The sequence below is a fragment of the Drosophila willistoni genome, chromosome 3R (assembly GCF_018902025.1).
Source record: "Drosophila willistoni isolate 14030-0811.24 chromosome 3R, UCI_dwil_1.1, whole genome shotgun sequence".
NCBI classification, from domain to species: domain Eukaryota; kingdom Metazoa; phylum Arthropoda; class Insecta; order Diptera; family Drosophilidae; genus Drosophila; species Drosophila willistoni.
This window is the reverse complement of record NC_061086.1, coordinates 4,437,565-4,452,194: the sequence shown is the minus strand read 5'-3', so window position 1 is coordinate 4,452,194 and position 14,630 is coordinate 4,437,565. Positions and strand designations below refer to the sequence as shown.

The following is a 14,630-nucleotide window of genomic DNA, read 5'->3' as shown; positions in this document are numbered from 1 at the left end:
AAGATATAAAATTGAATAATTGAAAAATATTTCTTTTATCGATTGACTTCTTTTTTATTTGTGAATATATACATAAAATATTATCCAAGTATTTCCCAGTTGCCTATTTTCTTATTTTTTTCCTTCATTTTAATTTGTTTGCAAAAAGGTTGCCAAGTCACACATACAAATCTCTCCCCTCTAGCCCTCTTGTGTTTTTGTCTGTGTGTGCATATGTGTAGAGCATAAAAATGTTGTTGCCTAGGAAATGAACTGACCAAGTCGCGTGGGCTTTGAATTTTCCTAGCCATAAATTGTCACAGAAAAAGACCACCGGAGAGAGAAGAGCACAGGGAGATGGTTGGTTACTGCAGCATATGCAACCAAAATCAATTTCAATATTCTGCAACATAAAAACATGTGAGCAACAGCAAATAGAATTTATTTTCCATATATGGCAGAAAAGGGTGAATGAGCAAACTTGGCAGAGAAGATATGTATATACATATATGTATATACCGAAGCTATGGGTTTTAGTTCTGGTAAGAAAATTGAATTTCTTGTGGGAACACTTAAATCAATTTCAGGTGAAACAATGTGACAGAAACTTTTTACTTTAATTTACGACCCGCCTTAAATTAAACGTATCAAATTCAAACTTTATTTATTTTGCCACTTTTTTTACCGTTGTTGAAATAGCCCAGTTGTTACAATTGGTAAAACTTCGGGCGCCAAATAAGTGAGTAACTTGCCAAAGTTAGGTCCCAAAGAGAAAAAAACTAAAAGTTGGCAAATGTCGACACCCGTGTTTACTTAGAAAACTAACTGAGGGAACTAAGATTGAAACAAAAAAATAAATGGTCAGGCGTTTAAAGTGACTAGAAAAAGAACACAAAACGACCAACAAAAAAAAAATAAGTTTACTTTGACAGTCGCTAACTTTTATTTTTTGGTATGCAAAGCAAATTCACAATTGAAGTCTTAAGTCTAATAGCTAAAAGTTAGCGCTTATCACGATCTGAGAGGTAAAATCATTGCAGGAAAAAATATCATTATGGCAAACAAAATATCCATATACACATACATATATAAATTTAACTTTCAGCAAGCGCAATTCTCATTAAAAGTTTGCCATTTTAAATGTTTAAAAGAATTAAACAACTTTGGTTAAATAAACTTTAGCCGAAATCGTTATCAATCGGTTCAAAAAGTAGAAGAGCTAAAATCAAACAAGCTGTTTAGGAAAACTTTCTGAATGAACCTTTAAAAAAGTTTATTTGGGTAAATCTATAAATCTATGTTACGTCATATCAAACTTGATTTAGAATTTAAAAAACCTAAAAAAATGGATAAAGAACTTGAATTTAATATAAGAATTCAAGTATAATCTAGAGTGGTTTAAAACGTTCAAACCATTTTCGTAATTAAAATATATATTTGAGCAAACCAAACGGCAAAAGTTTAACTTGTGGTCAAAACTTTGCCTTTTGGATAGCACAAAAACAGGGACAAAAAAGAACTTTTTGACCATCAAGAACATTTTGGCAGTTGGCACTTCTTGCCAAGTGTTTTCCTTCATCTTAACTACACTAAGTTAACTACCATATAACCGATCTATGTATTGGTGTGAAAAGGGGGCAGTTTCCTCATCAACAACTTAGCATGCAGTTTACGTGAATCACATTCACTGTGCACATTCATAACTCCTCAACACTTTTACCACTTTACTTCACCCTCCCTATGGCGAATGGCAGGTTGTTAGCAGGCAATGAGTACAGGAGAACCTCGAAAAGGGCCACTTTATCAAGTGTGGAAAGGGGGAGTAATCGGGCGGAGAGGTAACTGTTTGCTGTTGCAGACAGAGAGTTGCCTTTACAAGTTGCCTTCATCAGCAGTAACGGTTACTGCACCTCTTCAACGCCAACACACACACCCAACACACACATACTGAAACAGACTGAGCTTAAATATATGCAATGTATTTTTTCTTTTATATGCTATATAAAATGTATCCTTTTATTTCTTCGTTTCTCCTTTTGCTGCCACTCCATTGGCTGTTCCTTCTACTGCTGCTGCTGCTGATGATGATGATAATAATGTTGCCAACGCACAGATTTAAGTGGCTTCATTAAATTACTCGAGCTACCGAAATACACGAGCGTTGTAAAGACTTTAAATGCGGGCATTAATGTAGACACCAATCTCGATGTGGACGTGGCCAAAGTGGACATTGACCCAGCAGTCAAGCAGCCACGTCAGCAACACCAGCACCAACAGCAGTTGTCAGCAGACGCTTTATCAGCAGCAGCAAATGAGCAAGAGCAACAGCAACAGCAACAACTTGTGAAGGAAACACACTGGAATGATGCCCGCAGTTTGGGTCACTGTCATCAGTTGGCCGAGCAACTGGCTCACGATTATAATAAGAGCATCGTCTTATGGCCGTGTCCGCGAATGAAAGTGAGTATGTCTGAACAAGGTATACAAATGAATAAAGATAGACCTCAATTTAAAGAAATTTAAATTTTAACCAAATTAATTAGTCAATTGCTAGACAAGATGTATTTACCAATTATTCATCATTATTATCATATTATTTGTGGAGTGATTACATTTTCTCTTAGCCTCAGCTGAAAAAAGATGAAATTTTTTAAATTGTTGTTAGCTCAAGCTTAATTTAGTTACATTTACAAAATCATGACCTAAGCATAGTTGGCTTAATAAAGCGACACTTGAAACCATCTTAAACTATGTAACTATGAGAATGCCAAGCATAGGGCTCGAGAAGAAGTGGTGTAAAGAAAAATGAACATAAAAATAACTAGAATTAAATCCACAATGGCCCCAAAGCATTTTATGGCAGTAAAATGTGAAATTTTTGTTTAAAATATTGCCTTAGGTTTAAAAGAGCTGAGCCGAGCCAAGCCACAAAACTTCATCAAGCCAAGTTGAAAGGCTTTTTGAAGGTTACTTCCCAGCTGGAAAACAGAAAATGGTCAATGGGCGATGAGCGAAGCGGGACGGCAAATGCAAAGGCTTAGCCCCTATAAAAAAATAAGCTAAGAAAATTCAACTTTTTTGCGGCAAGTGTTGCAGAAGCATATAGCAAATTTGTTATAAAAATTTCACATTTTCAGCCACTTGCCACACTATACGCTTCCTCCGGCACTTGTCACAAAGCAAAAGTGATGAATTTCGAATGTTTGCCTTAACTCGGTTGACATTTGATTGATTGGGAAAACTCGTTAAAAACGAACAAGTCATTCGAAGACAACTTATTATTATTAATGAAAAAAGTTTAATACTAAATTGATTGACAATTTTAATACGTTGGACTGGGATGACTGGGGAGACATTCTTCACAAACGACCATAGAACGAGGCAAATGCAAGAAATATGATCATAAATTCTGCATTTTTATGCATGCTGATAGCCTCGAGGACGTTGCCAACAGGCAGACATTTAAATCACTCAAAACAAGAACAGCAAAACCCATTTGCCCCCCATTCTGTTGCTCCATCCAGCCTGGCAAAATAAACATAAAAGCAAAATGTGCTGCACAATCATAAACAAAAATGTTGCTTAGTCATGGGCATCTGGGCAAGAGCTTTATGGCAGTTTGAGTATGAGCAGGGAAAGTTATTAACAATATGGAAATGCACATCAAATGCAGCAGAAGCATCAGCAGCCACTTGAGATGAACTGCCGGACATACATACATAATATACAAAAAGCGAAAACCCCTAGAAGAGAGTAAGGCAGGAGAAGAAAAGAAAAATGCATCGATAAAGTTTCGCATAAAAAGCCATAAGAAAACTGTCTACCAATGTGAGAAGAAGAGGAAAGATAAATTTAAGCCCTACAGGAGCGGGAAATAGAGAAAAAAACAGCAAAGTGCATGCTTAGCAAAAACTTTGTCCCCGCGGCTAAGTCTTTCTAATGACCACACTTTCCGCTGCCTCTTCTTTTCCATTTCCGTTCTATGCTCTCCTAAGTATGCTATTATTTTTCTCTATTTCTCGCTTTTTATTTTTATTTCTTGTTTTCGCAACAACAGCGAAAATAAGAAAAAAAATTTAAAAATTCGTATAAAAAATTAAATTACTGCTGTGGTTTACGATATGCAAATTAAATTAGGCCACAATTTCCAACAAGATTAATTGAGTTTTCTTCTTCTCTATATATGTATGTAAATCTTTACATATAGATTTCAATTAAGTACCACTAATTGACAATAATAAAGGCAATATCCAGCAAAAACGAGATATAATTGCATTTATTTATTTATTTACATATTTCATAATTGAACAAAGTTCAATTCACTGACATTTCAACCGATAAAAAATAGAATCTTTTTGCACAAGAACACAAACAGTGAGAGAAAAACATGCCATGTTAGCCAAATCGGATATGTATAGCTTTTCTGCATGAAAAATCAGTTATCTGAAGTAGTTTAGCTCAACAAATGCCAGAATATAAACGTAAGAAGTACTTAAATAATGCCAACTGGCTAAGAATTTATTAAAGTTTGGCTTCATATCACTTAAAGAAGGTTAATTCAGTCACGTTTCACATCTATAGTTGGCATTTTTATATGAAATGATGCCATAGCAACAATTAGCACATCTTTTAAAAACTATCTTTCCAAGCTCAAAAACAATCATTTTTGCTGTATCATAATAAATACTTTGTCCAACTGCGATTTAGTCATAGGTTCAGTGAAGAAGAATTGTCAGATTAGATTAAATCTAAGAGAAAATATACATTTTATTTCAAAAATGTGCAAAGACATGGTTAAGCTGGTCAAATGATTCGGTTGACAGGACAGAAAAGCATTTCAAGTTGTAGTCACTTTATCATTTTTCCCATTTACATTGTGAGTAATACCTTAAGCATTTCTTTGGGAATCGTAAAAAAAAGGAACGCTAGCCAAAATGACTAAGGAATAGAATCATAAAAAGACGGTAAACGGGACGAGCAGTAGTGGACAATGATGCGACTAGAGAACGGGCAGCGTCAGCGCGACAACAATGTAACAAAAAGTGCAATTAAGTGTGATTTTTATGCTCTCGTGCAGTATTTATGTCCTGGCGAAAATGGTATTGCCTACCCACCACAATGAGTAACAGCTGCAAATCCCATTCCTTAATCAGAGGCACACAAAAGTTGCAATTGATGCGTTTGTCGGCATGTTACCCACTACCCAGCATTCTGAGCTAACCCATGGGAGAGTTGGAAATTTGCAAACTGTCACCGCCTTGGGAATGTCACAGCTAAGAGAGAAAGAGAGTGCCAAAAGAGCCAAACTGTGCAGTCAACTGCCTTTTAAAGCAACGACAACAATGGCGACAATGCCAGCGACAGCGAGAAACGAAAGCGACAGCTTAAAGCCTTGTCAGTGTTGAACATTGCGCATACGCCACTTGGCCCATAAGACCCAAATGCCTAAACACGGACACAGGCAGACTGGAACTCACTCACACACACACGCACACACACATACATACACACTAACTGAAGCTTAACTAAGTTGTGCAATCCAATTTGCAAGTTTCCCATTTTCATTATTTATTCCTCGTGCTACTGCCAAAATTGCAAAATCACAAATGTCGAATATGTTTTATTTCTGGCATATGAAAATTGATTGCCAGTAAAATCTAAATACATAACATAAATTGCTTACACAATTCATTAAATTACTCCACAACTTTTAGTCTACAAATTTTTGAACTATTTTAAGCAATATTTACAAGGCATTGGACATAGTCAAAGCCATCGAGAGTTTAAGTTGTTCACTTAGGTGAAAGTGAATAGCTTGATATTACACCTTGGAATCCTAAGATGCAGTTGTACACATTGCCACAATCACAGACCAATGGACCACAGTTTCTATATAGTTTAGGTTTTAGTCTTCTGATTTTCTTTGGTGGTTTTATTTCGCCCAGCGATAAACTTTGTCCCATATAGTTCTGGCCTTTAAAAGTTAACTTAATCGAATGAAGTCGTAAGTGTATATAAACCTATAAAAGCTGGTTTAGGAAAATATCAGCTAACATTACAAATTAAAATGTGGTATAAGAAGCAGGGGTTTTCTTTTAAGCACCCATACTATTTTATAACCAGAGGTCCGGGCAACTTACCCTTGCAACTTTTTTGGTAACTCTTTCCTTACCTATAGCCATCAAAGTGGCAAAACGTTTTATCTAAAAGGGCCAATGTTTGCGAAAGAACGGTCTACAATCTTAGCATAGGAAATAACGAAGATATTGATCAAAGTCACTGTTTCCCAGCTATCGTTCCTATGGGAGCTATATGATATAGTTACTCGCTCTTTATCAAATTCAGCACATTCACTAACAAATATATTAAACCGACAAAGATTTAATTTGAAAGCCATCGTGTTAAAAGTAAAGAAGTTATTAGGAAAAGTCATTGTTTTCGACCGATCGTTCCTACGGGAGCTATATGGTATAGTGACCCGATCTAAATCAAATTTGGCAGAGTCGTTTAGGTATAGGTGTAATAAACACACCAATATTAAATTTAACTACAATAGCTCAGAAAATAACGAAGTTATTGATAGAAGTCACAGTTCGTGCAGTATATACAAGCCTATATGCAAAATTTCAGCTCTGTAGCTCTTACGGTCTAGAAGGAGTTTGAGCTGATCCAGACGGACGGACGAACAGGCGGACGGACATGGCTATTTGAACTCGTCTCGTCGTGATCAAGAATATATATACTTTATATGGTCAGAGATGCTTCCTTCTATGCGTTGCTTAACTTAATCGAAAAACAGTTCACTTCTGACCAAAATTAATATACCCTGCAAGGGTATAAAAAAGTGGTATATTGAAAAGTTTACATTGAAAACTTAATTCACCATGAAAAAACAAAGTAGGGTACAACGTATGTTTGCTTAATATGTAAGTGTATGTATATTTCACTTTGCAAGGGTATAAAAACATTCTTATCCCAATCCATTGTTCAGAGTTAAGAAACAATCATTTTAAATCTGCTAAACATATCTACATTTTCATCTCTGATTTAATTTAGTTGTATTTGCTTCTGCCCTTTCTCTGGCTTCTCTTCAAACCACTTTCGATGCCATTGTGTGCTTTTTTTTGTCCTTAAGTCCCTAGAAACCGCTCTGTGTATCAAAGCAAACAGAATGAATACCACAGCAATTCACACACAAATGCACAGCGGTAAGAGTAGACAGAGAGAGAGAGAAACGAAGAGTTTGAGTAAAAACCCGTATCAAACACATTTCGGGCTTAGTTTTCCATAATGGCCATTCAAATTGAAGAGAAAAGAGAGTGAGAGAGAGAGGGAGAGAAAAAACGAGCAAAAAACCAGGCTAAACCAACAAAAGTTTTCTCTCTTGAAAATCTTTTTCATTTCTTGGGTCCCAACATTTGTTAACTAGAGCTGAAGCTGTAGCTGCATTGCGACGCATTCATGTTGTTTATTTCAATTTTTATTATTATTTTTATTGCAAACGATGGCAATTGTCTCTCCATTGTCACATATTTATGCATTTGGAACGCAACTAATCCTATGGGTTTACTCTGCTGATGCAAAACAATTTAATGAAGATTAATGTGGCTAAGCAAAACTGAGAAACAAATCCCGCAGGCGACAAGTAAATTCACTCAAATGCATTGCCAATCTCAATCGACTTTGCCATTCATTGAACAATTTGCAGGCAAATGCTGCCAAGTCACATGGGAGATACTCTTAAAAGGGACAGCTCTCGTTCGTTGATTCATGCACTCAAACACCCACTCAGTCAGTCGCTCCGACAGTGAGTCAGTCCGTCAGTTACAGAGTCAGTCAATCAGTTTTCCAAGGCGAAAAACAGTTCACTGCGAGTGTGAATACAAAACTCAGCATTTGCCTTTCACTCAATCATGTTTGACAATTGACAATCAGAATGCTAGTTGAGAACTGCAACGATGAATGATAACGATGACATCCGTTCCGACAGCCCGGATAAGTTCGTCTATAGCCAGCCATACACACACACACAAACATCCAGGCAGTATATAGTCATTTCTCAGAGTTACTTAACCAAATGACAATGAAAGATACCTTTCAGAAAAAGTATACAAGTATACTTTATATGCACGCGATGGGTTATGCATGATTTTCTGTTCTTACATCAGTTTATACTTTCCATGGCATCCACACTCACCTTTGTTATGTAAAGTGTTCTGTTATATATGTAGCACAACAACCATCAAGGCGCCGCAAACTTAAAACACAAACTGGGTTAGTTCGGTAACTGGTTCGGTCTTAACCAACTATTATTAAGTCTATCCTTTAAATGCTTTACTGTCCGCAATGTATTTCAGTGTTGAGTTTACCATAGAGCGCATCATAAACCTAATGGAGAATGTTTCAATGGCATTTCCTTTGTAGTTATTTTAGCTATAGATATTTTCATTTCCGTTGACTGACAGCAGAAATGTTTTGCTGATGTCCTGCTGGTCATTGATTTACCCTCTCTGTCTCTCTCTCTCTCTCTCTTTCTGTCTGCCTCCCTGATTGATTGCTGTTTACGCGCCCGACCACGCCCATCGGTTGCTAAAATTGAATTTGACACTTGAGTCGCGTTCGGCATTCGAGTTTTTTTTTTTTTTTTTTTTTCACGGTAATCCAATTAAGGCATTCGCTTGTATCTACAGCTTAGAATGCAATTTATTTCAACTTGCTAAGTCTGCTTCGAATTTGTCGAAAATTTAATATCAAGTTTAAACTCTTTGCTTTTGCTTTCACTTTTATAGTGGAGTCATCATCAGATCACAGACTCAGACCCACAAAACACAATTAAGTGCACTCCATGTTTGGTCTCTTCTGGCTCCACTTCTTCGCTCTTTTAGCCAGGCTAATAATGAAAGTTACCGCACAGCTGTCAGAATGTCACAGAGCGCAAGCGGTTGGCTATCATGCTATATTCTCCTTTTCCCTTTACGGGTTTCCCCTATCCCCATTCGTCGTTTCAATGCAGCTCAGTCAGAGTCCACATTACGTGTACGTTATATTTTGCAGTAAATGGCTAACCAAATGGAGCTTTGTTTGTCAAACAAGAAGAAGAAGAAGATAAAGAGCTGCAAAATAGAAAAGATAAAAACCACAACGAAGTGAAAGCAAAATCAGCTGCATCAGCTTCAATGCTGAAATTGGTTTGTTTATTATTGCGCTGCTGCTGCTGCCGATGCGTCATGGGTCAATGCACCGCCTGCAGTTACCACGCCCCAAGAAACCATCACATATGTATGTATGTATGTACCTACTTATGTGTGTGTGGTACATAGTATTTGTTTTTCAACAATGCAAATAAATTTTGTGATATCAGTTTGTTTTTCTTAGTTCGACGAACTTTCTCTGACATTTTAGCACCTTTAGAAATAAATGAGTGAAAGAAAGTTATTCAACAATTAATGGTGAGAAACATTTTCTATGCAATCAACGCTTTGATTACTTTAAATTCCAAAAAGATCAGAAATTCTGCGCATTGTCCAACTCATTTATCAACCAAACTTGTATTTTAACCAAAATGGTTACGTTTCGGTCGTAAACCTATGGGATTTTGAAAATATGGTGAAGTTAAGAACAAAATGTAAATTTTTATCACTTTTTTAGGTTGATAGAGGAAGTATCGTTTTTTTCACTGTCCCAAAAGCAGCAGCCTGAAGCTTCAACTAAAACAGCTTCGAGTTTTAAATTTTTGGTTAAATTTTTTCGCCTCTGATCCCATTTTACGACACTAAATCATTATTGCGACCTTTTTCAAATGAATTAAATAATAAATTACTTCTTTTAATGTCTAAAGAGGTTTTTTTTTAAATTTCAAATAAAAATTGTCTGAGCTACACAAGAAGATAAAGATTTTTTGTTGAATACTTAAAATTTGCACAATTTCAATGAAAAAGTATTCAATCGTCAATTGAATTTTCATGTTATATCAATTGTCACAGTTACAACTATATAGGCAATTCCGAAATTACTCTTACGACATTCGGAAGCAGAAATTTTATATGTGAAATAAATCAAAGAAAATCAAATTATTTGCAATTCATTACTTATAATTTCTTAAAGTACTACTTAGTAGATGGTTCGCGCTACTTTTATTTTCTTCTCTGTGTTCTACGAAGTGAAATGACTTCTCTTGATGCCAACAATATTCTTGGCTACTTCCCATTTTGGGTTCATTTTTGTTGATGTTTTCGTCGTCTGATTAAGAAAAACACAGGTTAACCAACTGCCGCCTGCTTTGTAATACGACTATTTTTGTTGTTCATTTTATATTTTCTTCGGCGGTATAGCTTTTCATTTTCAATTTTTTTAAATTTATATTTCGTTGCTCCATCTAAATATTAATTAAAAAGCGTTAATAATAACTATGCAAACTTAAATTTATAAGTATAAGGGTTTGCACTTATGGTCACTCACACGACAAACTAATAACTAACTCGTAACTAATAAGAAAAAAAGTATTTGAAAAAATACTATATAATAAATTTTATTTTTATGATTATTCATCCAATTTAACGTAAATAAATTTTCAAAAAATGTACACGTTAAGACAAATTTTACTGTTTTTCGGTCACTCATACGACAAAAAAATTATTTAACAGAAAAGCAAAATTACGGTAAATTCGTAATCTTATGGCTCTCCTTATATTTCTACTCTTGCAAAAAGGGTATATTAATTTTGGTCAGAAGTGTGCAACGCATAGAAGGAGCATCTCCGATCATATAAAGTATATATATTATTGATCAGCACGAGAGCTCATAGAGCCGTGTCTGTCCGTCTGGATCAACTGCTCCTAGTCGGTAAGAGCTACAGAGTTGAAATTTTGCATGTAGGCTTGTACATACGCCACAGGTTGTATATCTCGGATTCATCCCGATCCAACCACTATATCACATAGCTGCCAACGGCAAAGTCACGAACAGTGACTCTTCTAAATAACTTCGTTATTTATTGATCTATTGTCGTGAAATTTAATATTGGTAAGTTTATTACACCTATGACTCTGCGCCGACTGTGCCAAATTTCATTAAGATCGGTTAACTATATCATATAGCACCCATACGATCGATCAAAAACAGTGACTTTTCTGAATATTTTTGTTACTTTTGGCGAGATTGCTTGAAAAATAAGCATTTGTCAGTTTTATATATCTATATAGGAACAATCGGTGATAAACAGTGACTTTGATCAATAACTTCGTTATTTACTATGCTAAGATTTTAAGCCGTTCTTTCGCAAACATTAGACTTCTTAGCTTAAACGTTTTTCCACTTTGATGGCTATAGGTAAGGAAAGAGTTAGAGAGCCCCGGCCCTCTAGTTTTTACGGTTAGTTCACTTATCTAAGTTTAATTTAAGAACAGAAGCTTTATAGTAAGAGAACCCCAAATGAACTGTTTTTCACTATTTCTATCCAAAAATATAAAATTGGAACATTTCTTAATAATATTTAATGAAAAATACCCAGATCTTTGGTACTTTATGTTTAGGCTCTGTGGTTGACCTTTTTCCGGAAATGCCCATATGTTAACGATATGATAAGTTCAAAGGAGATACGCCGATTTTCGAAGAGATTTACTAAAAAAAAATTATCTATAGTCTCATCTATACTTGACGCAATAACCTAGTACTCACTTTACAAAAGAATATCAAAGAAGCTAACTAAGTTTATATACCCTTGCAGTCCTTGGCCATAATATTTTTACATGTTCCAAACTCTTTTTCTGTATCATCAATTTATCAATGCACAAACAAAACCTTCCAAATATCATTTGCATTTTATTTTCTTCTTCTTCCCCATGCTGTATGCCGCGATTGGCAAGCATACACATACAGTTTACGTAGCGTTGCGTCTGTATGTGTATGTGTGTGCTTAGCTGCTCTGTGGGTTTCAAGCAATGACGTAGTAGAGCCGATATATATTGATTGTAACTTGTTTTATACTTATTCGATCTGATTAAAATTTCGGGATCTGATGTTTTATATCAAAAACTATCATATTAGTAAATTTCATGGGGGTACTCCAATTTTTATGAAAATGTTTCTTTTAGAGCTATATGATATAGTGATGCGATCCTGACAATTTATATACTTTATCTGCTCCAGGCTATAAGTAGCTCAAATATCAAGTTTCATCCCGATAGCTCTTAAGATAGCGGCGTGAAGTTGATTTGCACAGACGGACGGACGGACAAACGGATATGGCTATATCGACTCAGCTTCTCATGCTGATCAAGAATAAATAAACTTTATGGGGTCGGAAACGTCTCCTTCTGTGCGTTACAAACATCTGACCAATTTCATAATACCCTCTGCAAGGGTATAAAAATACATTTTAGGGACTTATGGGAAAGGTTTATATAAAATTATATCCTGGACTCTTGTTAAAAGGTTCTCCTACCATTTCGCACTTGTACATGCAATCATCTAATCAATGTTCAATTTCAATCTTCAATCAAACTCAACGGAAGTGCCGTCATACACACGCGTAATGGTATAAGTTTGAACTTTAGCATCTAAACGTGTATGATATATAATGGTTGTTGTTGTCGCTCTTTTCATTCCAGTTGACTTCTGCTAGTGGCATATATATGTATTAAATATGCATGCCACATGATTACAAATGCAACCTCTAAGCCAACCTACAGGTAGGGATGGCTATTCTTCATCCCTACACACACAAACACACTTACACATATACATATATGCGTATGTGGCTTTGCGTCTGCATGTGTATTGGTTTTTGATTTGCGGTGTTGAATGGTTTTTTGATTCATATCACGCAAATTAAGAACAATTTCATTTTCATTGCATTCTCGAGTCATGTGCGTGGCATATTTGATTTTTTTTTTTTGGCGGTAGGGGAAGAGGGGAAAGAGGTAAGAGGTTGGGAAAGCCAAAATGAAACGACAGCAAAACCGATATACGGAATACCTTTATACCGAAACCAAAGCCAAATCAAACAAACAAGCAAACCAACTCATTGAGGCAAATCAATTGAAATTGAATTCTATCAAAATAAACTATTGTTTGCCCATGCACGTTTTGTGTGTGTTTTTAAAGGATATCCGTGTCCTCTACACGTGCAGCTCATGAATTTCAGTGAAAATACGTTTACGTTTGCCTTTAGTTCTTAAGCTGGCTTGAAGGAGCTTCAAAGGAATCAATTATATGAAAATCTACTCACATTGCGAAAGACCTCACGTGGCATTTCATTTAATTTCGCTTTATCTTTTCCAGGACATTTGTGAAATCCAAAGACACGAATTTTCCGCCCAAGTCTATGCTCATCTTTCACTTGGCAATTGTCTTGTGGGTTGTCTTGGCTTTAGCTTGGCGCAAATGTCAAACTGTCTTAAAGGGTAATTAACTGGAGGGAAAATAATGTCATCGTCCTTCTCCCTAATACATATATATATACATATATACAGCATAATTCTCTGCTTGAAATCTTTTTACTGGCCTAAGTGGCTTGCTTGTCATAAAAGTGAAACAAAGTGTTCGCTTTCTTGAGGCCACCATTAATTGCATTCATCATAAGCCCCTTGGTTGGTGGGGTGTAACGGTATTCTCGGTGTGTGTTATGCAACAATTTGCATAAAAATCATAATAAATTCAATGATCCTTATTTGGCCAGGACTCGTGCAAAGTGCTTGCCACTTAGGTGCCGTTCCTTCAATTATTCATAAAAGAGAACCCAAAAAGTCAGTGGCAAAAAAAGTAAAACGAGCACCATGTGAGTAGATGGTGAACCCAAGCAAGTAATTGGTCAGGGAGTGTTTTCCTTTTTTTATCCTGCTCGGCATTAAAAATGAAACGGTTAACCCAAGCAAAGCGAAAAGTCCTTGAAAGCAGTAAAAGGTTTCACTTGCAAAAGCGTCTAGAATTTCGTGAAACAAAATTGTCACGTTTTAAAGTGAAAAGAATTTGAAGTTGATGACTAGTCCTAAAAAGAAAATAATCTAAGGATCTGCAGATAACGTGAAGGATTAAAGTCAAAGGCATTGCTTAACCTGAGCTCAGATGAAGCTGGGGAATCACTGTGTTTATTTTTCAAGCTGACATCGAATTTCGATGTCGTTTTAAAATTTATACACAAAACACAATTTTTCCTTTTGTTGTTCTGTAGAATTTGACGTTTTGCATGAGTCATTGATGGGCCAATAAAATTTCACAACCTAATAAAATATCATATGAATATTTCTCTGGCTTATGACTTTAATTCAATTTGTGACAGTTTAATGAAATAAAGTGCAAAGAAATTATATAAATTTATTGTGTAATTTACTTAAGTTCCGATCACTCCTGAGTGATGACCAAAGGGAATCAAATAAACGTTAGCAATAAACAAAATTGCATAAAATTTAACTGACAAAATACATCAACATCAAAAAATAAGAGCCAAGTCGGAGCAGAAGCAAACTAACTAGTTGGCTGGCATTAAAAAGCAATTTGCCAAGAGCAGAAGACACATCGAAACAAACGAATTTCATTACATTTCCAAAGGCAGAGGGAAAAAAAACCTTCCCAAATGAATGAAACACAATTGAATACTGGCGAAAACTGGCAAAAGAATAAGAGAAAAAAAAAAGAAAATTTCAGTTCGAGAA

At 35.6% G+C, this 14,630-nt stretch overlaps 1 protein-coding gene across 1 annotated transcript in view; it reads left to right on the top strand.

Moving 5' to 3' along the window:
• Window positions 1-14,630, top strand: part of LOC6650233 — a 71,121-nt gene that overhangs the window by 25,386 nt on the left and 31,105 nt on the right. The window contains exon 3 of the mRNA XM_002072817.4: window positions 2,093-2,439. Within this exon, the coding sequence (XP_002072853.2) occupies window positions 2,093-2,439 (347 nt within the window). The remainder of the gene's footprint in view (window positions 1-2,092; window positions 2,440-14,630) is intronic.